Genomic DNA, 26,374 nt, shown 5'->3' on the forward strand with positions numbered 1-26,374 from the left:
GTGTGTGTGTGTGTGTGTGTGTATTTGGTCTGTGGTTATTTTATTGCTACTGGGTGGAAACTTGTTAGAGTGGTCTCTTAAGAACTCGCTGCAGAAGACGGCTGCTTCCTGTTGGACAGATGTTTCCATTTCTAAAAGAACAAAGTTTCCCCCCCAAAAGCAACAATGTTCAACTTCTTTATATCACTGCTGATGTTTGTATTAAAATGTATCCTGTGTGTGTGTGTGTGTGTGTGTGTGTGTGTGTGTGTGTGTGTGTGTGTGTGTGTCATGGGATTTGGAGCTGCAGCTCCTCCTCCTCTTCGTCCATGTCACTGCTCGGACCGTCTGGGTTTTCAGGACTGAATCGAGCCGATCGCATCTTCCCAAACAGACCAGGACTCTGCTGCTGCCGCCGCAGTCTGGGAGAGGGAGAGAGAGGGAGAGAGAGAGAGAGAGAGAGAGAGAGGGAGGGAGAGTGAGAGAGAGAGAGAGAGAGAGAGAGAGAGAGAGAGAGCTTGCTGTTAAAATAGCATTCTGATGCTGAAGACTGACATCACCGCCATCACTGACAGATGTGACATGACACCAGCAAACATGACACATGTTTTGGTCCTGTCCCCATCTGCAAGTTTACTGGACAGCTATTTTTAAATATCTTGCACTAAATATGAAGTTGACGCCTAGTGCAGAATTGGCCATCTTTGGAGTATTATCAGACCCTCAAATGATTAGGAAGAACGATAGTATCGCCTTTGCATCCTTATTAGCACGAAGAAGAATTTTGTTGGAATGGAAGTCGCCGTTTGCCCCCAAAGCTTCCCTGTGGCTTAAGGACCTCAGGCTGTACTTAGACCTGGATAAAAGTAAATATAATCTGAGGGGAACACCTGAAAAATGTGTTCCTGTTTGGGGCTGTATGATTAGTTACATAGCTAAACTGAAGACACTACAGGATAAATGAAATGCTCACCTCTGGTAATTAACCTCTCACCATATTTCATTTCCCTTTCTGCCTCATTTCAACCCATTGACAATGCTACTTCTCTGTACGGTGTTATTTTCTGTGTACTCATTTATTTGTTTATCTGCTGACAGTTAAAAGGAAGGATGTGTATTATTTCTCACTTTTACTGATCTGTATCAAGACTATGTAGGACTGGGAAGGGGGAAGAGGGGGTTGTTGTTGTTTTTGGAAAAGGAAAAAGTCCTTATTTGTCATTGTATGTACTTTTGCTTGTCAAATTAATTAAAAAACCTATTTTAAAACATTGTGTTGAGGATTTACACAATTGCACACAAAGAAACAGCAAGAGAAAGGGAAGTCAAATAAAACAATTACGGGGGAACATACTGTACTTGGTGTTGTCATCCATTCATCAACAGGATTTAATGTACTATAAAATCTCACAGTGACCTGCAATGTAGTTATAACAGCATCAAGATGTAATAAGAGAGGGGGGGGCTAGCGAGCAATGAAAGGGTAAGCTGCACCTCCAGATAGCTCGTCGGAAATCCGTTTAAAACTGAACAAAAACGCAAAATTACTGAACGTTACCCAATTTGAAGAACATAAACGCAGCAGGATTCACGGGACCATAATATTCTGCTCATATTTCACAATGGTTAAACCGAGAGGCAAGAAGAACGGGATGAACATGGATGAACCCTCTAATAAGACGGTACTCGAGGCCATCGGTGCTTTAAGCACACAGGTGAACCGGATCAAATCAGAGGTCTGTGCTACCATAGAAAACCGCATCACAGAAGTTTCTGCTACCATCAGGGGCGAGATTTCATCATTAAGTGAAAATGTCCAGAAGTCTATTTCGGAGCTGAGAGGCATATCAGTTGTGCACGAAGCCGCTCTTAAAGAGCTAGAAGAAAGCGCTTCATCCCACTCCGACATGCTTTCCACACTGCAATCTACAGTGGACCATCTGACAACGAAACTTAAACACCTGGATGAAAAATGTGAGGACCTCGAGGCGCGCTCGAGGAGGAACAATATTAGGATCATAGGAATACCGGAGGGAAAAGAAGGACCACGGCCCAGAGATTTCATCGCACAACTCCTAACCGAAGCGCTGTCTCTGCCGGAGGAACCGCTGATTGACCGGGCACACAGGATAAACCGCCAGAAACCGAAACCCGAAGACCCCCCGCGTCCCTTCATCTTAAGGCTGCATTACTACCATGTTCGTGAGGAAATACTACGCAGGGCCACAGAAAAGAATAACCTGGAATACCAGGGGCGGAAAATATTCATATTTCCGGACTTTCCTTCTTCTGTGGTCAAGCAGAGAGCTGCATTCACTAAAGTTAGAGGAATGTTACGGGGAAGATCAGACGTCAGATACGGACTGGTCTATCCGGCCAGACTGATGGTGACGCATGGAGGAGTGAAGATGTCATTCACCGACCCGAAGGAAGCTCAAGATTACGCCGAGAAACACTTTGGACAGCCACAATAGACTTTGACATCTAACGGGACACAACAGGCTGCCCGACCGAGTGGAAAACGAGCCGCATACAGACATTCATATTCCTGAACGGAGGGCTACGAGAGGACACTGACTGTCGGTGAGATGTCACCGATGTGGTGAACTGCTGGTACTCTTTCCTCTCTCTCTCGCCCTCCTCTCCGCCCTTCGCTCGTTTGTTCGCGGAGAGAGTAATGGCCTGCATTTCCGAATGGCATATGTTTAATGTGTTGAATCTGAACAGGTGAACCGCCCCAGCAGATATGCATACTGGTTTCATTCCCCGAAATTCAGGGTAGGACTGTGTTACAGTTAAATTGTTTTTAAGCTACAGTGAAAATGTTTTTGTTATATTCAAACTTAAGACATTTGACGAGCTATCTATTTTGAGAAACGTTAGTTACTAAGGTTAACAAGGGTTAACAGTAACAGCTCAGGGAAGTATTAGATTTTGGTTGGATTATTATTATTATTTTTATCTTCTTATTACGTTTTGAACACTTCCCGAAGTACTCTCGCGCCATACCCGTTTGGTACTGGCTAGAAATGTTTTCGTTTTTGGTCTACTCAGTTTGTTCAAGGGGATTTAAGGGAGTTAATGGGAAGGGAGAGGGAGGGATGGGACTTAGGCGTCTAGCTACTGTAAAATCACAACCTGAAGGTGGACTAATTGAGACAGATATTTACTCAGCTTTTTTCTGATATGTCAACACAAAATGATCTATATACAAGAGAAAGGGGAGGTCTAATTTTTAGCTAGCTGGAATGTGCGTGGACTAAACAACCCGATAAAAAGGGGTAAAATCTTTGCTCATCTTAAATCATTAGCGCCAGATCTGATATTCTTACAAGAAACCCATTTGAAAAAGGACTCTCATACCAGATTAAGGTGTAAATGGATTAATAATATTTTCCACTCATCTTTTAATGCTAAAGCGAGAGGTACAGCGATCATGATAAGGAAAGGCGTCCCCTTCATCCACAAAGACACCATCTCTGATAAGGAAGGTCGCTTTTTGATTGTAACTGGGGAAATATATTCTACACCTCTCACCTTGATGAATATATACGCTCCGAACATAGACAATCCATCATTCTTTCAGAAGGTGATGTCTCTTATACCAGATTTGTCCCAAACTAATTTAATTATCGCAGGAGATTTCAATTGTGTGTTAGATCTGTATTTAGATCTTCCACTCGGAGAATGGAGAAAAGCAACTCAAGTGTCTTTCTTAATACATTTATCAACAATACTAATTTGTCTGACATTTGGAGATCTGCTAATCCGACTGGCAGGGATTACTCCTTTTACTCGGCAAGGCATAACTCATACAGCAGGATAGATTATTTTCTTATAGATTCAAAACTGATGCCATAAGCAGTAAATGCGAAATATCACAACATTCTGATCTCAGATCACAGCCCCCTCACGTGCACTTTGAATATTTTAAACATGGCGAAGCCGCAGACAAACTGGAGGCTAAACCCTCTGTTATTAACCGAAAAAGAGTTCTGTGATTATTTAAAAACTCAGATATCCCTCTATTTTGATACTAATGACAATTCAGAAACGACCCCTTCTACTCTCTGGGAGGCATTCAAAGCTTTTCTTAGAGGCTCTATTATTTCATTTGAAGCATTCAGAAGGAAAAGGAACAAGGCTAGGTTAATTGAACTAGACAACCAAATTAACCTTCTGGATAAAGAGAATGCCCAGACTCCTTCCAGTGATTTACATAAAAAAATATCAGCCTTAAAATATGAATATAACAAGATACTCTCGGCAAGGATTAGTAAGGCATTTTTGTATACTAAACAGAAATATTTTGAGTTTAATGACAAGCCACACAGACTCTTAGCCCGACAACTCAGAAAACAGGAAAATGATCGCACAATACATAAAATTAAATCTGAAAAAGGTGAGGTTCTCATCAAACCCAAGGATATTAACTATCGGTTTCTCCAATTTTATAAAAACTTGTACACTTCCAAAAATGATACAGACTATGTAGCTATGCAGAATTTCTTAGATAAATGTAATCTCTCTCAACTAGATGAACACGAGTCGGCTCAGCTGAACTCTGAAATTTCTATTGAAGAAGTTAAAAAAGCCATCACTTTACTTAAAAGCAATAAAGCCTCTGGCCCTGATGGCCTCCCAGGTGAACTGTATAAAAAATTTAACGAAACTCTTTGCCCTTATCTACATAAGGTGTTTACTCAAGCCCACACCGATGGTGTCCTACCTCCTACCTTAACAGAAGCAGTCATTACTGTTATACATAAAAAGGGTAAGGACCCAGAAGAAGTAGGCTCTTTTCGTCCTATTTTCCTCTTAAACCAAGATGGGAAATTATTTTCTAAAATTTTAGCAAATAGATTGAGCCCCTTTTTAGAGAAATTAGTGCATCCAGATCAGACTGGTTTCATACCTGGCAGAAATTCTTTTTTCAATCTTAGACGATTATTTAACATCGTGTATGCTACAGACAGACCATAAGAAGAGTTAGCCATTCTCTCACTCGATGCTGAGAAGGCATTTGACCAAGTTGAGTGGCCTTATCTGTTTGAAATTTTAAAAAGATTTAATTTTGGGGAAAAATTTATTTCAATGGTAAAACTTCAATTAATTGAAACCTTCAAATATTTTTGACTGATTTTTCAAGTTGCACCAACCTGCATTGCCATCCGCAGAGGGTTTCTTTACTGATTACTGTATCTCATCCATGAGGTCAATGTATTGGTCAGTCAAAGGAAGGGGTATAACCAATGGGGAGGTACAAAGATCAGTACTGAATTCTGTTCATCATTGAAAGTATTAAATGGTATTTAAATACATGAAAAATGCATGATGAAAACTGACAACTAAAGTAACTGACATGGGTTCATTTATGCAGAGGACAAATGGAAATAGCAGGGAATATGTGACCTCCATGTTGATTTCAATCAGCCACAAAATGAAAAAAAAAAAAAAAAACTAATTTCACCCTGAGCTGTATGCATTTCCAATTGATTTAAAAAGGCAATGACTATTGATTTTTTTTTTTTTAAAGATGCAAGCTAGATGTATTATGAAGCAGAATACACTTGATTCTAGTCAGGGTCATTTTTTTGTCTTGCAGCACTGGTTTCCCTGAACACACGAGTTGTCAGCATGGTTGGAGGCATGAAGGCTTCAGCTCTCTGAAAGCAAGTCACTTTTAATCCTCTTATGCTTTTCAGTTGGTCTCTTCCCTGCTCCAAGACTGTTTGAAGACCCTGCAGAGATGCTAATCACATATTTCAACTCATTTTCAACACAGCATCTATGTTTGCATCCCTCGGTTCTGTAGAAACCTGGTGTGTGAAAAGGTGTGAAGCTGAACAAGAAATGATTCTAAGTCACATGACCAAAACCTAACCACAGTGAATAGCCCTGCTGCAACAAACAACTGGTCTGATTTTCGAGTTCATAACTTTGCACACATAATGAAACAAGCTCTAATGATTAAATAGAAAGTGTGGAAATAGAAAGAAGAGGAGATTTTTCTACGTATTCCGGTTGTAATAAGTTGACTGAGAGGAAAGTTTTGATGATATTTGAAGAATTTTGGTAGAGTTTTTATTGAGTTGATGTTTATTTGGGGAACAGTTGATCACCTTAAATGGATATGCGTATGCATATATGTGATGCTGCATCCACAGCAATGACTGATGCATACAGTACCAACAGGAGACAGAACCAGCATGCTACTGTTCCTTAGCCCTCTGGTGTAACAACAAACCAACTCTGCTGCATTGGCACATTCTGTTTAGTTAATTTAGTCTGGTGTGAACTGGACTGAGACAGCTTTAAAAGGTCTTCTTCCTAACAAGCTGTGGTTAATTGTGGTCAGATAGAATACACAGTGTTCATAATGCAGGATGACATTCACCAAAACTGTCCAATGGATGAGCTACCAGTCCCACAGTAATATTAATATAATATTTCTGTTCTTGTACTGTCTCTGCCCATCTGGCATGATTCATGACAAGGGATTGATTTACAGTCAAATAATACTAACAGTGCTCATAAGTAGTTATCCTACATTAGCAGTAATATACTCAAAAGAAGTGTAACAGTGACACCTGAATTTGACTATCCCATGTGGGTCTTTACAGTGCTGATGATGCAGAATGACAGTCACCTAAACTTGCCACTCGATGAGTTACCTGTCTGTTTAATGCCTCCTTCACACTACCTGACTTTAGCTGTGATTATCCGCTCGCCAACAGTTTCTGGAGTTCCCCGACAAATGCACCAGATCAGAGGCAAATCATCATTGGCTCAGTTCTTGCTCCTGTGAGGGAGCTCACAGGTTAATGTGTGAAGTGTTCACAGACAGAAGAGAGGCTCACCAGTGTGTCACCAACACTTTACCAATATGGGCTTAAATTTGTCTCAATAATATGAGTGATCTACAAATAGTCCTTGATTTGCACACTTGTTTTGCTATCCACAAATACAAATTTCTCATTTGTAACTTGTATTTTGGTTTTTACAAATACGTGTGGATTTGTAAATATATTGTGTATTTGTAAAAACCCAATTTTCAATTTGTAAAAACAAAAAAGACATTTGTAAGACTGAATTGTGTTTGTGAGGTGTGACTCTGCATTTGTGAATCATCAATCACACACACGCATCTCTTTCCTCAAAGACGCATTTTTGAGACGTTCTTGACAAGATCCACACATATTCACAAACAAATAGCTTGTGATTCACGAATGGCCCGCCATAGGATTTGTAACTTGTGTGTTGGTTTTTACAAATAAATGTGTATTTGTTAAAAAAAAATAAATAAAAAAAAGGCATTTGTAAAACTGAAAATCCTGCTTGTGAAGTGTGATTCAGCATTTGTGGAACGCCAATCACACACGCGCATCTCTTTCCTCTGTGACGTATTTTTGAGACATTCTTGTCGAGAAAATCCACAAACACACAGTGATTCACAGATGGCCCGCGCTCCTCAACAGTAGGTGGCTGTGTTGTTATATGCATTGATGGAGCGATGGTTTGGACTCTGCTTAAGGTGGACCTACACTTAAGTTTCGATTTTGCGGTAAAGCCAATGCCACATAAGCAAAACTATTTTTCCCTGCCCTAAATTACATTAGCACCTATACCGTGAAAATAAAATTAAAACAATGATAACACTATCCCGACTGCGCTCGTTTGGTTAAATGTTTAATTACCCTGCGCGGCCACCAGAGCAGAGAGGAAAGAGTTACTATTTGGGCATAGCTCGAGTAAGCTGTGCATGTAAACGTACTAACTGACAGTTACAACAACACGACCTGCTCCAAAAGACAGTTCAGACTGTGGGAATTGTGTTTTGGAGCAGGTCTCTTTCCTCTCTGCTCTGCGCAGGGTAATTAAACGTTTAATCAAACGGGCACAGTCGCGATATTGTTATCATTGTTTTCATTTTATTTTCACAGCATGGTACAATTCCTGAAGACGTATTTTCTCTCATGTGTGGCCAAAGTTGTCCGAGTTGGTCAAGAAAAAGGTTATGATGTGCAAGTGTTTGAAAGAGAAAAAAAAAATCAGAATTACAAAGTTCCGTCATTTTTTGACCAGCATGTCTGAACCAGTAATATTTCATAGTAAGCTGGATCTACAGACTGTCACTGGTTAGTCACAAAATGTGAAAACCATGACGTCATGACACCCGATTACAAGACAAGTTGTGTCGTTTGAACTATTCTAACATCTTTTCATTTATTTGTTTCTTCCACCTTACTATTTCCTTCACAACAACGCCTTCTAATCTTTACACCTTGTTTCCCTCCAATCTTCCTCCCTGTCTTTCCGCTTCACTGACCCTCAGTCTCTTTCTCTTTGTCTTTCTCTCATTCACTGTTCACTCTTGTCAGAAATGTGCCAGTCAGCAGGCCGGGTCAGGGTCAGATCAACTGGTAGATAAACCATCATACCATTTGGACCACAACAACATCTCAACTACTAAAAGCTTTTCTATTGAGCCTTCAAACACTCAGCAAAGTGAAAGACAAGGATGATTATCAATCAGAGGAAGACAGGAGGAGAGAGGAAGAGAAAGTCAGGAGGGGGAAGGCAGAGGCAGAGATAACTGCCATCCATTTGTTTCAAGCTGTGGTCACTCTCTCAATAGGCAATGAGGAGGATCGATAGCTTTCGCAAAAACACCTGCAGGAGCAACAGTGTGGCCACGATGCACCGGATCATGTTCCACAGACAGAAACATGAGCAACCGCTGACGGAAAGGCAGTGTGTGTGTGTGTGTGTGTGTGTGTGTGTGTGTTTGTATGTGTATCAGGGGACCTTGTGGTTGCCAGACAGTTTAGTGCTGAGCCGCTTTGGAAAACCCAGCACTTAAAATAGTGTAATTTAGCATTTTAAAGGCAGGTGTGATGGACATTTCAATGGAATCGCTACAGTCAGTGGATTCGCTATTCGGGACAAAGGTTAGGAGCAGTCAGCACTGCCAGGACACTGACAACCGGAGCCTCACACAAACCTACGGGTGATATCACAGAGACCATGTCCATATTTTACACTGTATGGTCACCAACACTGTAAGAAAAATCACTAGGAGGGCATAATGCATAACCCCTGCATGGTCCCTCACTGCATTCAAACACCACTCACTGTGTTAATTACTTTACCTTTGCCCACTTGTCCTCTGAGAGATTCACTTTCACTTGTTGAAAACTTGAAGGTTCATACTTTAGGAACACATATCTGTGATAAAATATCCACATTTGCTGAACAATGACAATGGCCATGAGATATGGTTTACAGCTAGTGTTGGAATACTTTAGAACAAGCACAAACAATTTAGCACTGCTCTAACTTCAGCTAGAGGGGTTTAGGGGAATCACAAGAGACAGATAAAGGAAGAAAGTTCAACAATGATGCAGTACTGGCCGAGATATCCTAATAGTCACTAATACAGGTCAAGTGCCAAAACAATGGATCTTATATTTTGCATAATGCAACTCAAACTTTCCTGAGACCTTCCTGCCTAGTAAATAGTACGGTTGCACATCTCTCTGTGATAAACGATTCGATTCGCATCTCTATCCACAGGTTACCATACGATTCAAAAACGATATACTTTAAATCACAAACCGTTTCTATTCGAATCGATACAGTGTAAGAACGATACGATTTGATTTGATTCTATGGTTAATATTTGTTGTAGATATTTTATAGTGTGTCACTCACAAGTTTAATATTTTATTTATCTTCTGATTCGCCATGGAGTTAAAAATTTGTTTTATTGTGGGTCTGAACAACAAAAAGTCCACAAACATATTTCTAAATTTATAATAAATTAAAAGAAAAATCGTTCCAGAACCTTTCTTTCCTTTCATGATCTGTTATTTACACCATTCAGATTTATTATGGATACTATTATAATAAAAAAACAAAAAAAACAGTAGAGAGTCTGTCTGTCAGCAAGAAACACTTATCCATCGCCCCACGTGAGGCTGATCATTCCTGAGTGTAGGTTTGATCTGAGTGACATCATTTACATTTTCCCTTTATCATCTAACCTAATAAAACATTGCCAGGTGTTCAACGGACACAATCATTTTCTGGGATATTAAATAATGAATTTATCACCAGGATTGTCTATATACAGACGCAAATAATAAATAAATAAATAATATTAAGGCATTCCCGTACCCCTGAGCAGGACACAGTTCACAGTATAAATACAGACTGCAGCTTGTTATTCATGTGCAGCTGTTTGTTAAACAGAGAAAACACTTATTATTATTAGTGCAAGCTGTTAAAGCGACTGACAGCTGTGATCCGCTGCCACCGTCATTAGAAACAGACGTCGATTCACGTGACGCTTCGGAGGGAAGGACGTCCAATGTCTCTTAAAATGTTTCGCGAGTGACGCAAATGAACGGCGCAAGTGAGGGAAGTGGGAAAACAAAATAAGAGACTTGGGAGAGACTGGTGAGACCTATGGAGTTTCTCACGGGCAGCTTCAGCTCCAGCGTTGTTTTAGAGACGCTGACGCAAACTATAAGTGTGTGAAGCTGCCAATCGATTCCAAGTCTTGCGATACCCGATCCATGGCTCAAGAACCGATTAATCTAGGAATTCATGGCTGATTTGTATTGATTGGGGAGGCTGCTAGAGACGCAGCCGTATATATCTCACTTGTTAAACCGAATATCTGGTCGCATCGATTCCCAAGTAACCCCAGTAAATAGCCACATCTTTCAAACTCCTCGGCCAAAGTTCAAATAAATATTCCAAAATGACCCTGATGACATCATTCGGCCTGGTCTCAATTACCTTCATATGCAACTCAAGTGCATTGCCACTTACGTAGTGAGGAAAACATACTTTCCCCACACAGGTGGTTGGGCTGACAGAAGGGTACAGGACATTCACCCAAGAGAGCAGTGGTCACGTCCTCATTGTAAACAAATGTTGACATTGAGGTTTTTACATAAACCTAATCAATCTGTGACCACTTCACAAAGTTAACCCTGTGTTTAAGATGGCAACTGTAATTTCGGAGAATAACATGTTTCCCTTGAACGTGACGTGACGTGATTGAGAATGCAGTTTCATTGTATGGGAATGTAGCATTTATGAGACAGGATTGCATCAACAGGGAATAAGTAGTACTCTACTCTACACACACACACACACACACACACACACACACACACGCGCACACACACACACACCCCCTCTACAAGAACACACACAGATTTGTGTCAGTCTCTGAAGCGGTTACCATGCCGACACGCCTGTCACTCCTCCACAGAGCAGAGCAACAAGAGAGCTCTCTGTTACTAGGGTAACCTGCGACTGGGAGCTCTGCGATTGGTTGCTGGGTGCCGGAGCAACGACGTGGAGAAAATGGAGAGAATGCAGAGGGAGAGGCAGAGAGTAAAGGAGCTGAGGACTGTGCAAAGCTGATAGAGTGGGAGAGACAACACACACACATACACACACATAGATCAGAAGAAACTAATCTCTAAATAGTAAGAGGAGTGAGTGCTAAGGCTCACAGTGACACACACACACACACACACACACACACACACACACACACACACACACACACGAACAGTGTGGCTTTTGAATAACCCTTTATGGTTATGGTAAGTGTGTTTGAGAGTGTGATTGCCAAACATGGCACCACTCATTCTTATGGTACAAAAATTATCTTTTTTTTCTAAGAAAAAAGTGTATTTGTGGATTTTAATGACAAGATGCTGATGTAGAATATCTTATGGTGCTTGAATCCTTCAGTGAAAAAAAACAACTGAATTCTAAAGTTTTACAAGGAGAAATACAAAAACAAATCTTTTGGTGTGTGCTGATCAGGCAGCCAAAATAAATGTGATGGTATATTTGTGAAGTGCCAGGACTAGCAGCAGTAGTAGTGATGTAGTGACACAGTTATCGATAGATGGTAGGAAATAGACTGTCAGTAGTGTTGGTAAAAAAAATGAATCAGTAGCTCAGTATGTAGCTTGTCTGTAGCCACAGCCTCACATTCTGAGTCTGACACTGACAACAGCTCTCAGCTTCTCCTGCTGGGCCTTTACATATTACAAAATACCTGAAATATAGTTAGAAACTCACTTCAGCACTGTGTGAGAAAGTTTAGCTGTAAGCAGCGTGAGTGGTAACTGACTGACACGTGTTTACCCCTCAGGGTTTATCATAGCTGCATTAAAGTTCAGTATACTGAACTTTATCTGACTGCTCGATTTCCATATGTGAATTGTGTATATATTCTCATGAAAACCTTAATTTGAAACATAGTGACACGAGTACCCTTCTGCTAGCTTTACCGGACTGTCACTCAGATGATTTGATCCAAACATTTTAAGTAATAAAAGGAAACAACATTTTGTTTTCTCATGATAATGAGTAAAGTACCTCATCATCTCGGGATAACAAAATGTTTTCCTTCTTGTTTCTCTCAAGCTCGCCTGTTCTCTGCTTTGGTATTAGGGCTTCAGGGCTCGCCACATTCTTATGCTCGAGTTAAACAACAGACTCAGTGCGCTGAGTCAGGGGATACTATTCCTGGCTGCCTCAAGTTTCACTGCTACAGTTTAGTTGATCATTATACTACTTGCAGTTCATGTGTTCTTCCTGCCCATATCTGAAATAATTCTCATGCTATGCTCACTGACAACAAGTTTGCCTCCAAATATGCACATGGGTGAGACTGCTGAACACTCAGCGGATATTCCACTGGCTGAGAACGTTTGTAGTTTGGGTCATTAATGCTGACTGATGTCACTGGCACTTACCAGGATCAATATAGTTCCCATTAGAAGTAGAAGCGATGACAGCTGTTTGTCAGATTTGATCATTTGAAATTCACTCAACCAGCCCTGGATGGATTTTTACTGATGCACTGCAGACAGGCATCACGTTTGTCCCTAAGCCTCCATTACAAACAAGCCATGCGAATGTATATTGTCAAGTAGGGGTTTGATATAGGAAATGACATGGAATGTAATACCAACGGTTGCTCTGCTTTAAAGTACAAACATCATTTTCACAAAACGCATTTGGTGAAGGATAATATCTAAAGAGATACCCAGGGAAGTTAGATTCACCTTTGTTCTCGCCTGTTCAAAACCCTGCTCAGGAGCAGTGAATCTGTGTGTGTGTGTGTGTGTGTGTGTGTGTGTGTGTGTGTGTGTGTGTACTGTCCTTATAGTGAGGACCAGTCATAACTAGTTTTGGAGGACATTTTTTGGAATTGCAGACATTTTGGCCAGTCATCACGTTTTAAAGGCCTGTTCAAGGGTTAAGAGTTAGTTTTAAGTTTCAGGTTACAATAAGGTTTAGGTTAGGTGTGTGTGTGTGTGTGTGTGTTTGTGAGTGTGTGAGTGTGTGAGTGTGTGTGTGAGTGAGTGAGTGAGTGAGTGAGTGAGGGGGGGTTGTTTTATTTTATGTGAATTTTCTTACCTTGACTGTAAGTGTTCCAGTTGTACTTGCAGGTTCTCAGTCTGCTCCACCTGCTCATCCAGAGACCTCTGCAGCTTCCTGGTTTGGTTATGAGACTCATCCAACTGGATACACAAAACACACACAAACACAGGAGCACTTATTTCTAATAGGCCATTACATAAGTCTCACTTAACTATTAATTGAGGATGACGGCTTCTGGGTTGATGGTTACATGGGAGAGTTTTCTGAGGGTAACACCTGATGTCTTTGTTATGTCTGTACATCACTGTGGTGGTTGACGCTACACAAGAAACAACAAGGACTAAATGCTTGTTATTACTGCAGATGAATATGTGGTTGGCTAGTTGGTTAACAAAATACTAACTTGGTCTGCCAGCTTGTTGCCACATAAGTAGCTCCAGAAAAATAGCTGATCCACTTATTTCTGTTTACTTCTCTCAGAATCAGAAGAGATCTGTTAATTTTGTCTTTTGTTGTCCAACTGTTGGCTGGTTTGTGTGATTGATTTTAATTGGTGGAATAGTCAGAAGCTAAAGGTATTCAATAAGTGGACAGCAGCATCTACACATACACAGGTTCATGTAACACCATGTCCCTACCTCATCCTCTGCCTGTCCTAACTCTTTCTTGAGCTCCTCCACCCTCAGTCGTAGCTTTTTGACCTCTGCCTCGTGGCTCTCCACCCTCCGGTTGGCGTGGGCGAGCTCTGCTGTCTTCTCCTGGAACTGCTTCTTCAGCTTAGAGTGAATGTGGCGAAGGTCAGCAAGCTCCTAAAGACAGAGCAGACAAAGAAGACATGCTCAGAGACTTGTGTTCCTTTGACTCATTTACGAAGGAAAAACATTAGCTGATTAATCAGTTTGTAGCAAATATTTGCTGATCTCTGATGTGAAGATTTGCAAATGAACAGTAATTCAAAGCAGGGTTCATTCACAAAAACAATTATCTCTGTTATATTAACCTTCTTAACTTGTTTGTGTGTGTAGGCCAGGGAATATATGTCAAACTGCTGTTGGGTTATTTTGATTAGAAATCTAAAGCAACCCAACTGTGTACTCAAAAGATTATTAGTCAAACTGTTGTTTGTTCATTTATTTTAAGAATTACTTTTATCTGTTTATAAGTTGCAGTAATAATAATTTATTAGGAAAACTACCTCCCCATACATGGAGATAAGAAGATACACACTTTATCTGTCAGGAATAAATCACATTGTCACAATCATTTCATGGAAAGAGGTAAAAAATATTTTATTCCAACTTCATGAGTGAATGTGTATATACAGTATATGTGATAAACATTTTAATACAGCTCCCTAAAGAGGAACTTAACACCCCATCTCAGCTTGTAAACACCTGCTTTACATATTAGAAAAAAGGTATTCAATTTTGGGTTTGTGGAGTACCAGGGAGTGTCCTGGTTTTCAAGGACAAAATAACTGAATTTTCTCAGGAAAATAAATAACTGCTACAATGATCACGTCAGACCGGGGCCACATATGATTGATAGAATAAGGAAGTTACTGCACATATAATTTATAAAAAATGATTTATCCTTGAAATTTACGACTGTAACATGTACAATTCTCCCTGATCAACAAACCAATGGAGACAACAGCCTAAATCACATTCTGGCATTTATGTACTGAAAATATATTTAAAAAGAAAAGAAACAGGAAAGACATGGGAGAAAGAACTGGAGTTCTGAAAGCAGTCAGCACTTCACTTTCTGTTCGTCTGACATACAGCTCAGCCTGGTTGAACTCGTACACTTTGGGTTATGAGAAATACTTAACATATCCATTAGAAATTAGGCTGTCAGTGATGAAGGAAGCACTAAGAGGTGAAAGATTCACTTAAGCAAAGTCAGATTGTTTTCTATTATGACAAAAGTTTGCTGTTGTACAGCAAAAATACCACCGTTCCACCAAAACAAACCTGGTTCTAGTTCTGGGTGGTTGCTAGTGCTAGAGAGGCTCCTCGTTACATCGGCATAGTACTGTTTCCCATCGGACGCCTTTTAGGGGTGAACTTGCCGTGAGAATGTGCGGACCGCTCTGCAACCTTTCGAGGTGCCGTGAGAATGTGCGTTGGCACAGCAAACTTTTGTTTGGTGGAAACTACTGTCTTTTATGCTCTATTTAAAACGTGTTTCATATCTAAACTCAAAGTACACACAACTGGCATTATTTTTTATAGTTTATAGCTCTCGGAAAATGGAGGGAAAATGCCGTTTTCCACCATCAATAACCCGTTCTAAATAGGAGGGGATAGATTATTATTTTTTCATCTATTATAATATTTTAGACTTCACCTGCGTACTGCTGCTTACTTGTGCAATGATAGTATGTTGAAGTCTATATGTTTTGATGTTATGATTGTATATTTTTTTAAGTCTATATATTCTGCTATTTCCACTATTTTTATATACACCGAATTTCCCTCCGGGGATCAATAAAGTACTTCTGATTCTGATTATGGAGCGCATACATTTTTCACAGTTAACCTGCTTTAATTACTGTGTCAAAGTCCCAATCGCCGATTGTTTCCCCTTTGGTTGAACATGGAGATGTTAACGCTACAGTTGCACAGCGATCCATGACGCTCAGATCCCTCTACCCGGAGAAAAAACGTGTGTTGGAAATCCTTTCAGAATAAGTCAGGTGTGGTGCATATTTGATCCGGTATGTGATGTTTAACTGGGACAACAAGTTAAGTGTGGCATATAAACTGATGCGTAAAACGTTTTTGGCACGCATTACGCACTGGCAGCTCTAAAGGCTCTGACGAAATTAAATAACAGTGGAGTTTAGAAGGAGCATGTGTTGAGGGACCCTTCAGCCATGGTGCAGGTCTCTGATCCGGCTGCATTAACAGCCACAGTGACACCTTGTTGCTGATCCCAGAGCTGAGGCAACAATAACCTCATTTTTCCTGCCTCCACCTCGGAGATCACCACGTCCACCTGGCGCGCAGTGGCAGTAAGTTGATTTGCCGTTGTTTTGTCATTAATCAGCGGGCATGCCGGCGATTTATAGTCATTTGCATGTCATCTGCGTATTCATTTTCGGGAGGAGCCGGGGCGTGGTTGGTGGCTCGTGCATGTGCGCTCAGTTCCACGCTGGTTGGGATGTATCAAGGAAAGGTACGCTGAACCTGGCGTAAGCAAAGTTTGATACATGTGGAGGTGAGTTTGCGTACGTACTTTCCTAGTTTTGGGAGTACACCATCTTTTAGTATGAAAGCTACGCACTCTTTAATACATGAGGCCCCTGGTCAGTAACCCAATTCGCTCTGGATTTCCACACCTGACTCATTTCATCTGTAAGTCTATTTAGCCTACCTATCTTTCAGAGTTTTAAAGTGCGCTACAAGGTTTGATGTTCCAATAATATTCAAATAGTTTCAGTGAATATCAATATTGCATGCTAAGCATTATGTTGCATTACTATGTAATTCAGGGATGACATTCATGTTGCTTAGCGTAATGCCCATAATCATTTGATATGAGATACTTACATGCAATATAGTCAGCTAATTGGGTTTATGTTAATGTACTTTTTCGCAGCATACTGCGTAATGTGCTATCTCACGATTAGCATGCTAACGAATACATACTTCCTGCGGGCACTGCACTAGTCTTTGGTAAACACAAGATATAAAGTGGTATTTTGCATTATACATTTTTTGAGAAACTTAGTTTAAAGGTATGTCACCAAAATGAGTGAACAAAATTGCTTGAGTGTTAGTTGACAAAAACTTTCTTTAGCTGAGGACAACCCTAGTTGCTCCTGGCTTTGCAGGCCTACACTGACATCCAAGCAAACCATGACCAATCTGACAGATCTGTAACAACATCCAGGACGTCCTGATGAGACTCATGTGGGTGTAACGGCCTCTAAATGAACATGTCTACATGACCGTATTCCAAACCGTTACAAATCGTTTTTTCATATGTTTTATTAGGCTGTAATTTTAGGGAATTGTGGTTGTGGTGAGGTTTGAGTCAACAAAAAGCTCCATTCCACAGGTTTGCATTAGCATTAGCTGAGGAGAGACTGCACTTGGTGCTAATGGCATCATCAATAATGCACCACTGTCACTCACTGCACTTTCATGTACTTTGACGGCGTTGATTCAGCCTCTCTCTCTGCTGTCTCACACCTAATGGCTCCCCAGACAGAGCCGCTTCCAAGAAAGCTTTTCTACGTTTATACGACGATACAATGGAGAGAAAGCGATATCTACAGGAACAATAAAAGACAAGCCCAGATCAAGGAGTGGGAAATGCCCGTTACTTATTTATTTCTTAATGTCTGTATTTTCCCACCCTTTATCTTTATTATGTATTAAATATTTGATTAATTTAGCTATGAACATAGGACTAGCTTTATATTCTTGAGTTTTGTCTTATTTATTCTCACTGGGAGTGCAACATAGAGCTGAGATACAGAGTGTCGAAATAGAAGAGGAACTGCTGCTTTATTCATCCAAATAATAATAAATTCCTATGGAGGTGGTGTGTAGACTCCCTTCCCCCCTCACTGAATAATTACCTGATAATCAAGGCAAAATGTCTGAATGCCACACAAATACCAGTGTAACCCAAGAGCCAGATCAAACAAAGAGAGCGGCGGGGTGATGCAGAAGGGAATAATTAAAATGAGGGGGTGGGGTCTTGAGAAGAAGACAGGGATGAAGGGATGAGGAGCCAGATGAGGAGACATGGTGGGGGGAGGCAGTAATTGGAGGGGTTGTTTTTACAAGACAATAAAGGTAAGAACAAAGAAGAGGGACAGACTGAAGATTGAACATGAAAAAAAGAAACGTATTAGTTCACCAACATGACTGACACCAAAATAAATGATAAAATAATTCAAATAAAATAAAAATTGTATTTTCCATTTGTGTGTAAGACAAAATTCAAATACAAATTTTCAAAATCCAATGAAAACGTTCTTCTATGACTGCTTCATTTCATTTCATAGCATAAAAGCTAAAATTTGCACAGTCAATATTGCAGTTTAATATGGACATTCAATTTAAATGTTCTTTTTGATAGCACACTCATGTGTTTAAATGCACACTACTTTATGCATTTAAATAGATTTAGTTTTGTCTTACATCATGTCATCATGGATCAGTCAAAGCAAATAATAGTTAATGTCTAAGGTGACACAATGTGCTCAAAATCAAAGTCCCACCCAAACCCATTTTAAAGTATTTAGAATACTCTGCGATGATTACTATTGTTTCCCTTATTCCCCTTCTCATTAAGAAGTTGTGGTTTTCATGCGAGGTTGACAGGTGAAAGCGTTCTGCTGTCAGTGTTTTGTCTATTTCCTCCGTTAGAGGAAACACCAGAGAGATTCAGCTGTATGCGTCTGAGACTACAGGCACAGATAAAACGAAAATAACAGATGTATCAGAATGGGAAGTGAAGTAATAATCTATTTGTTTGTGTTGTTTGTTGGTTTGCAACAGACAGTGGCTGACACAGCGTTAGTGGTTGTGAAGCGTGAAATGCAAAAACATCCGCTACGATGTTACAGTGTGTTTACGCTCTCTGTGCTGCCAGGTGTGCAGCTTTCAGCTCTATTTCCCTGCTTTTGATTGGCTTTCAAAGTTGTGACATACCCAATCTAGTTTGCCTAGCATATGTTTGAATCTGAAGTACACAGTCATCTACATTAGAGCAATGTGAAAACATGTTTGAGTGGAGGGGGACTTGAAGCACATATACTTTACATTAATAAATATAGTAAAACATATAGTTCTCTTATTTGTTTTTGTTTTTTTATGTTCTTCCCACATTCCTTTGGTTAGCTTCATCAGACCAGATTCCTTACAGGTTCATTAAAGTTTCATCAACCTTGCTAACAGGACATCCCAAAATATCCACTTCCAGAGAAATGTGACACTCAAAGAGAGGCTGCTGGTGTGAAAAAAAAATCACTGTGATTTATTGCCAGTTGACCAAATTATAAAATAACTTATAACAATTATAGTACATATCATAAAAATAACACAACACAAACAGAAAAATGTGGTAGACGGATGACAGGACACACACACACACACACACACACACACACACACACACACACACACACAGTGCTGGCTGCAGTCCCTGGCCTGTAATCTGTCAGACAAAAGGCCTGATAATGAAATGAAGTAGGTTTTTACTGTATACCTCAAAGCAGACATACAGGCCAGAAACCTTGATATTCCCTTTGCAGTTTTATCTTTTCAAGAATTTGTAATAAATGAGTGAGAGGGCACGGGAGACAGGGGGTGGGGTGATGGATGAATGGGAGTAGGGTTGGGAGTCCCTGACTCTATTAAACATGAGGGATTACTGAATGATCAATGAGCATGAAAACGTGTCTGTATGCCTCTGTAAATGTATGGATGTGTACGGCTGCGTATTCATTCAAGTTTTCTTATGCATGTGTTAATATTTTATTATGGACTCATGGATTTGTGCCAAATCTGTGCTTACACACAAAAGCACAATAATGTTTATGTGTGTGTTCCTGTGTGTGTTACGCCACACTGCCTGTTAAATGTTTCTCCTTGACTGGAGAGACCCTGAAGTCTGCTGCTACATCTGTTCTACTGAAACAGCGACACACACACAGACACACAAATCTCTATAACTCTCCCTTCCCCCTCTGCCATACTGAATTTAGCATTAATTTAGACAGTGAAGTCTCTCTTCCTTGCATACACACGCACACACACACACACACACACACACACACACACACTTGAAAAAGCAGAATTGGGTTTATAATCAGGCCTGCCTAACAGCGATACAGTGGGGGAGGGACTTATGGGCACTACTCCAACCAGATTGGTCAGAGAAGATCAGCTCAATAAAAGATGAGGAAGAAAATGAAGAGAGATTAAATGAAAAGAGACATAGATAAGACAGAACAGAAGATACAAATGTTAGAGGTTAGATTTGTAAAAGCACCAAGAATAAACATGGAAATGGAAATAGACAAGAAAGCTAGTGGGTTTATTTATGTGCACATAGACAACATATAACAACATAATTTAAAGTGTGTCTTAGCATCACAAAGTGCATTTTTATTGCAGCATATGCATTTTCTGCCAGCTTTTCTGATAGAAAATAAACTAAAAACTGTAAGTAACTTAAAAAACACTCTCAAATTCTTTAGTTACAAACTGAACAAGTGGGACAGGCTATGATGACAGTTGAATCAGTAGGCAACCACTAAAATTGAGTGAGAATATGAATATCTTTGCCAATTTATATTCCAATCCATATTTTTACTGAGATGGTGGGTGGAGCAGACTGGTCTTCCCTCAAAAACTTTTTTTTTTTTTTTACGTTACTTCCATTTTTTACATAACTTCCGTGGTTCACGGTTTGATAATTTATTATTTTTAATGTAAACTACTTTACTGTTTCAACAGTCCTCTATAACGCCTATTTTTTGCCCTAAACCTAGGTCAGTGGGTTTGTAGCTTAAATTCACTGAAACTGCAGCCTTTTACAACAGTGGACCGTACGTGTAAGTATAATGACGTGTGTGCTATTTTTAGAACGCTCCGCTGTACCGTGAGCCACAAAACAATCATATGTGTTGTTATAGGTGGTATTGAAAACTGTCTATTCTGTCATTTAGGTTGGAGTTCTTGAGAGTAAAGTCTACTTTAAGCTGGTGATGATGTACAACATGTTAGAGATCTATCAAGTATTATCATGCTGTCATAAGTTGAATAAATAAGAAAGTTAACTTCATGGAACTAAAAAGTTGTTATGAATACAAAACAAGCTACTGTTGGCTACTGGTACGGTTTTTATATCAAACTGCTGCCACATAATGATACATCTTTATGTGAAAAACCCACTGGTTGACCTCTAGCAGATGATGACAATATAGGAATTTTCACAGAATTGTAAATGTAACGTGTGTATAAACAGGAGAATATAGTCATCTTATGCCGGCTTGTCGGGCAGAGTGGTGAACATCAGCTGTTCACATAGGGAATGAATGGAATCAGCCCGCTCTACCTCTATAGTAGCTGCCTGTGAAGAGCCAGAGTAAGAGCTGGAAGAGCTACAAAATGATGGGTCCAGTTTCACAAAGCTTGAATTGGAATACAGCCTAGATTCTCACTAAAAGTCAGATGACACACAGCCGTTTAGTTTAGCTGACAATAGTAGGACTATTTTGCCATTAACTGGGTAAATTAAGACTTTTTCACAATGAAAGACACTGCTGACAGAGCTCAGCTCCTTTCACTCCAACGGAAGCTCATTCTCTTCATTTTTATCCAAAACAGGTTGCTTTAAGGTTACCTCAGAGACAGATGTTATCTCATTAGTTGCGCACTGAAAGGTCACAAACACAAAAAGGTCAACTTGAACTTTGAGTAGAGCAGCGTGGTATAAAATTCCACTACAGCATAATGCCCAATGTGGTGCTGCTGTGAGGTTCACTGGCTTGTGTCTCTGATTATGTAGAGAGCATAACACTACACTGGACACTGCACAAGCCCCTCCGCTGTTTAGGTGGAGCATTTTCGTTCATGCAACCACTCATCCTGTATCAGCACAGCAGACACGGACGTGACAGAGGAACTCCACGTCCTGACTATATCCTGGTATCCCTGCCTTTTAACACAAAACACACTCGTATCACATCCAAGATACAAGGCTGGTTTTTGGTGGTGAGAGTGGCAAAGCCCCCCGCCCCATCATAATCATATTCTTAAGAGACACTGGGTTGGAAAAAAGGCATTGTTACATTAAAATCAGAATTACAGGTATGAACCAAAATGTAACTTTTAGTTATGGAAAACGGGTTTTCTTTTGTCTCCATAAAGCCAAAATATATTGATTATGATGGTGCTTTCACATCCTGCTTCAGGTTGTACTGATGCAACGTTAAAATGTAAAAAAAAAAAAGTCTTCCTCAGCTTTAACATTAAGTGAGTTAGAAATAAAACATAATGGAGGAGTCCATGTGAATTTGATGTGAGCTCCAGTGAAAGATAATGAACGAGGGTACAGATGTTAAGAGGTTGTCCATTCTGTCATGTAGGTGTTTTCCTGCTCCTATCAACACCTCTCCTCCTGTTTCATTTTGTTCCTTTGTCTCTCCTCTTTGATCGTCATGTTCTTCACCACTCCTCCTCCTCCTCCCACTGAGACTGGAAGCTAATTCACCCTGTGTTGGTTCTCTGCTCAAAAATAATATCTGGAATAATTATACTCTCTCTTCCTTTGAAAAGTCAGATTTTCCTCTGTGTGTGTGTGTGTGTGTGTGTGTGTGTCTGTGTGTGTGTGTGTGTGTTGCTAACTGCAGCATTAAATAAACCTGAAAGCTTCATCAATAACCCTGTGGGACAGATGGTAATGGAGGCCATTACACTGACCAACACTTACACACATATTTGCCAGTGCATGGCGTTCCACCCAACCTGCTTCTAATAGGGCCATTTAAAAAGGCTCATCACACACTCACACACAGACTTGTGCTAAAAGCATAAACAGATACTTTAAAACGGAATATTGAATAGAGTGCTATTTTGCTTCACAAGGAGGTACCATTCTCATACTTCCCTTACACTTAAGTTACACATGTTGGATCACATCTGTCCCAATAATCACTGGGAAAATACACCATATATTCATAGTTCCTTGGATTTACTCCTACCTACTGAAGTTGGAAAGAAGCTGCAATCCAGAATAATACAATGAGTTGATGTCATAGTAACACTCAGCACTGGGCATAACAACTTCACACTTCTAACTTTTGAAAGTAACACAGCCATCTGTATACCTACAAACTGCATGTCTGGATACCTCAAAACATTTACCATATTAGGTCTTTATCCTGCCAGAGAGGTGCATGTTGGGTAAACAACCCCACCTGGTGACCAAAGGTGTCACAACAAGACATCTACTTATATTGTATTGAAGCTCAAGGTATTTTATTACTCTATGATAAATATCAACTATTATCTTAACCCGATTTAAAATAACTCAAATTCCCTTTTTTATATGCTGCATTTATTTGCCTAATATAAAGTACAGCCTTTGTGTTTAAATGGTGCCTTACAAACAAACTTGCATTGCCTTTGTATGATTACTGATTAAGTCATCAACTCACATAAGACACCATGAAACATGATGTGAAACATGTTAACAGGCTAACTGGCAGACACTAACCTACCCTCAAATGACTCCATCAGCTGCATCACTGATGACAACAACGACAGTTATCACCTGTTGTGTTTGATACACAGTGCCACATTCTGACGTCAGGATGTTGCAGTGCAAAGGGGTTTCTAAAGCTGTGTAAAACGGTCTGCCTGCTTTACCCTCTGCTTCATTCTGGATGCTCTGACTGAAAACAATGATGATATGTTGGCAACCACTGACACAAATACAATCTGTGATGGGAAACTTCTGGGCTGACATCAACATTTGTCTTGTATTTTTCTAAGTCTTGAGGTTTAAAGCAGAAACAACTTTTATTGTCATTGTCAGTACAGCAGAATCTTTCCCCCCTTACCAACACCATGAGGCAGAAACACAGAGAGCTTTTAAAGACTGACAACAGTAAAATGTCTCTTAAAAAACCCAAACACACACAGAAGAAAGGTTGTGCAAGTACAGTATCTGTGTGCTAGTTTATGTGTGTGTGTGTGTGTGTGTGTGTGTGTGTGTGTGTGTGTGTGTGTGTGTGTGTGTGTGTGTGTGTCGATCACTATCCTATACAAATACAACTGGTCATACACAAACACTGTCCACACAAAATATTAACTTCTGCTCTTTCTCTCATCCCCTCTTACTCTTTGAGGGTGTGTGTGTGTGTGTGTGTGTGTGTGTGTACGTCAGTGTGTGACAGTGAACATCAATCTGTGCAGTGGTAGTGATGCCCAAAGCCCTGGCTAGGGTTGAAGATGACTCTACTATCAATCAACTTCTGTGTGTGTGTGTGTGTGTGTGTGTGTGTGTGTGTGTGTGTGTGTGTGTATCCAGTGTCTTAATCGCTTGCCCTGTTTCTCCATCTCTGTCTAGATCAATACCATGGTTTCAACACTAAACACAATCAATCTTTCTCTTTCCTCACACACACACACACACACACACACACACACACACACCTGACAGTGTTTTGAAAACACAAGGTCAGAGCACAATCTTCTGTAAAAAGATCTCATCTGTGTGTGTGTGTGTGTGTGTGTGTGTGTGTGTGTGTGTGTAATGTGTGTGTGTGTGTGTGTGCGTGTGTGTGTGTGTGTGTGTGTGTGTGTGTGTGTGTGTGTGTGTGTGTGTGTGTGTGTGTCTGTGCATGCGCATGATGTTCTATCGGTAGCTTGAAAGCGTCAAGATCTGAATTAAAAGACTGACAAGACAAGCATGGTCGAAGCTCTGGGATGTGTAACAGGATTGTTCTGCCCACCTTGTTTCTCTCAAACAGCTCGCTCTGAATGGCCTTGAGGTCCGTGTCGAGTGCGGAGGCAGCCTGCCGGCGTTTCTTGGCCAGCTGCTCCTCCAGATCTTCAGCCTGAGCCCTTAGTTTCTTATTGTCCCTCTCCAGGGCAAGTTTCTCCGTCTCCAAGCGCTCCCTGCGCCCCCATTCTGCAGCGTTCTCCACCTGCAGCCTCTCCATCTGATGGAGAGTCACCGGGAGCAGAGAAGAGGCTAAGGTTACTGAAAGTATCCATGTACTTTAGGTGAACCAATCACAAATGTTAGAGAACAGGCAACAGCAGTGTGGACAAACACTACAAGCCTGCAGTTAAACAGGGAAACTGCTGCTGGTTTATAATAACAGCTGTGTAACACAGACATTTTATTGTGTTATCACAATAATCTGTAAACTACAGACTAACTGCTACTAATAATATTAATGCAACACTTACTGTATGCATTGTAGCTTATACAGAGAGCAGGATGCCTGCAGCAGGGATCCAATTTAAGCCCAGTTTGTAAACTATGTTAAGTTCACGAGTATAGTAGCCCTACAAGACAACTATTTCTTATACAAATTAAATAGGTACAAAACTTTCCAACTTCTAACTATGAAACTGCTGCTCTGTTCTGTTCTACTTGTGACCATTCTCTATCTAAACAGTCTATGGGCCTTACCCAGCTGGGATCTATCTACAATGGTGCTGTACTGCACAGTGTGAAGACATATCATGGTGCAACCACTACATGGCAGCGTAAACATGATTATTAGTTGCTCCTTGGTGTAGCATAATGCTAGCCTGATATTGCCACGCTTGTTTTTTTCATCAAGTTCATCATGAAACACATTACAAATGAGATTTACATAGGGTAGGTATGAAACAGAGTAAAAGTGAGGCAAAAGTGTACAGGTCTGTCCAGTGTTGATAGCATCAAAGCACAGTAGTATCAGCCAATTGCAGCACATTAGGGCGGGACATGGTGGGAAGAAATAACACCAGAGTGACAGAAAAATGTAAACCGACTACAGCGTGCAGAGGTGAGCTACTGCATTAAGAGTTAGTATATTAAACTTTTGCTAAATCCCTTGAGAGGTTCAGTACTGTTCCACATGCCTCAACAGCACTTCTTTTTACTGTCCTATTCTCAAACATTATCTACTACGGGATATTCAATAAACAACTGTGATTGGGCCGGCACATTTAAGGATGATGAGAATCTGTAAAAAGGAAAGGGACCAGTTGCATCTGCCAGAACAAATAATCCATGAACTCGCAGTTTCATCTGTTTCCCAGGCAAGTTTTCAAGCATAGCAACAAATGACACGAAATAAAGCTAAAAAAGAGGATGCAAAAACAGAGCATTGGTTTATTTTCTGAGGAGCTGACATTTTGTCTGCATCATCACCGCACACTCCTGCCCTTTCTTCCTTCATGCTACTGTCATTACACCTCTACCCTGCCCTGCAGTG

General features: G+C 40.4%; 1 protein-coding gene across 1 annotated transcript in view; it reads right to left on the bottom strand.

Annotated features, from left to right (window-relative positions):
* Nucleotides 1-268: 268 nt before the first annotated feature.
* ccdc102a (coiled-coil domain containing 102A) overlaps nucleotides 269-26,374 on the bottom strand; it is a 73,219-nt gene continuing 47,113 nt past the window's right edge. Inside the window, exons 7-10 of the mRNA XM_059346117.1 lie at nucleotides 24,893-25,102; nucleotides 14,043-14,213; nucleotides 13,441-13,544; nucleotides 269-401 (exon numbers count right to left, since the gene is read on the bottom strand). Of these exons, the coding sequence (XP_059202100.1) occupies nucleotides 269-401; nucleotides 13,441-13,544; nucleotides 14,043-14,213; nucleotides 24,893-25,102 (618 nt within the window). The remainder of the gene's footprint in view (nucleotides 402-13,440; nucleotides 13,545-14,042; nucleotides 14,214-24,892; nucleotides 25,103-26,374) is intronic.

Source organism: Centropristis striata, chromosome 2 (assembly GCF_030273125.1).
Source record: "Centropristis striata isolate RG_2023a ecotype Rhode Island chromosome 2, C.striata_1.0, whole genome shotgun sequence".
In the NCBI taxonomy this organism is placed as follows: Eukaryota; Metazoa; Chordata; class Actinopteri; order Perciformes; family Serranidae; genus Centropristis; species Centropristis striata.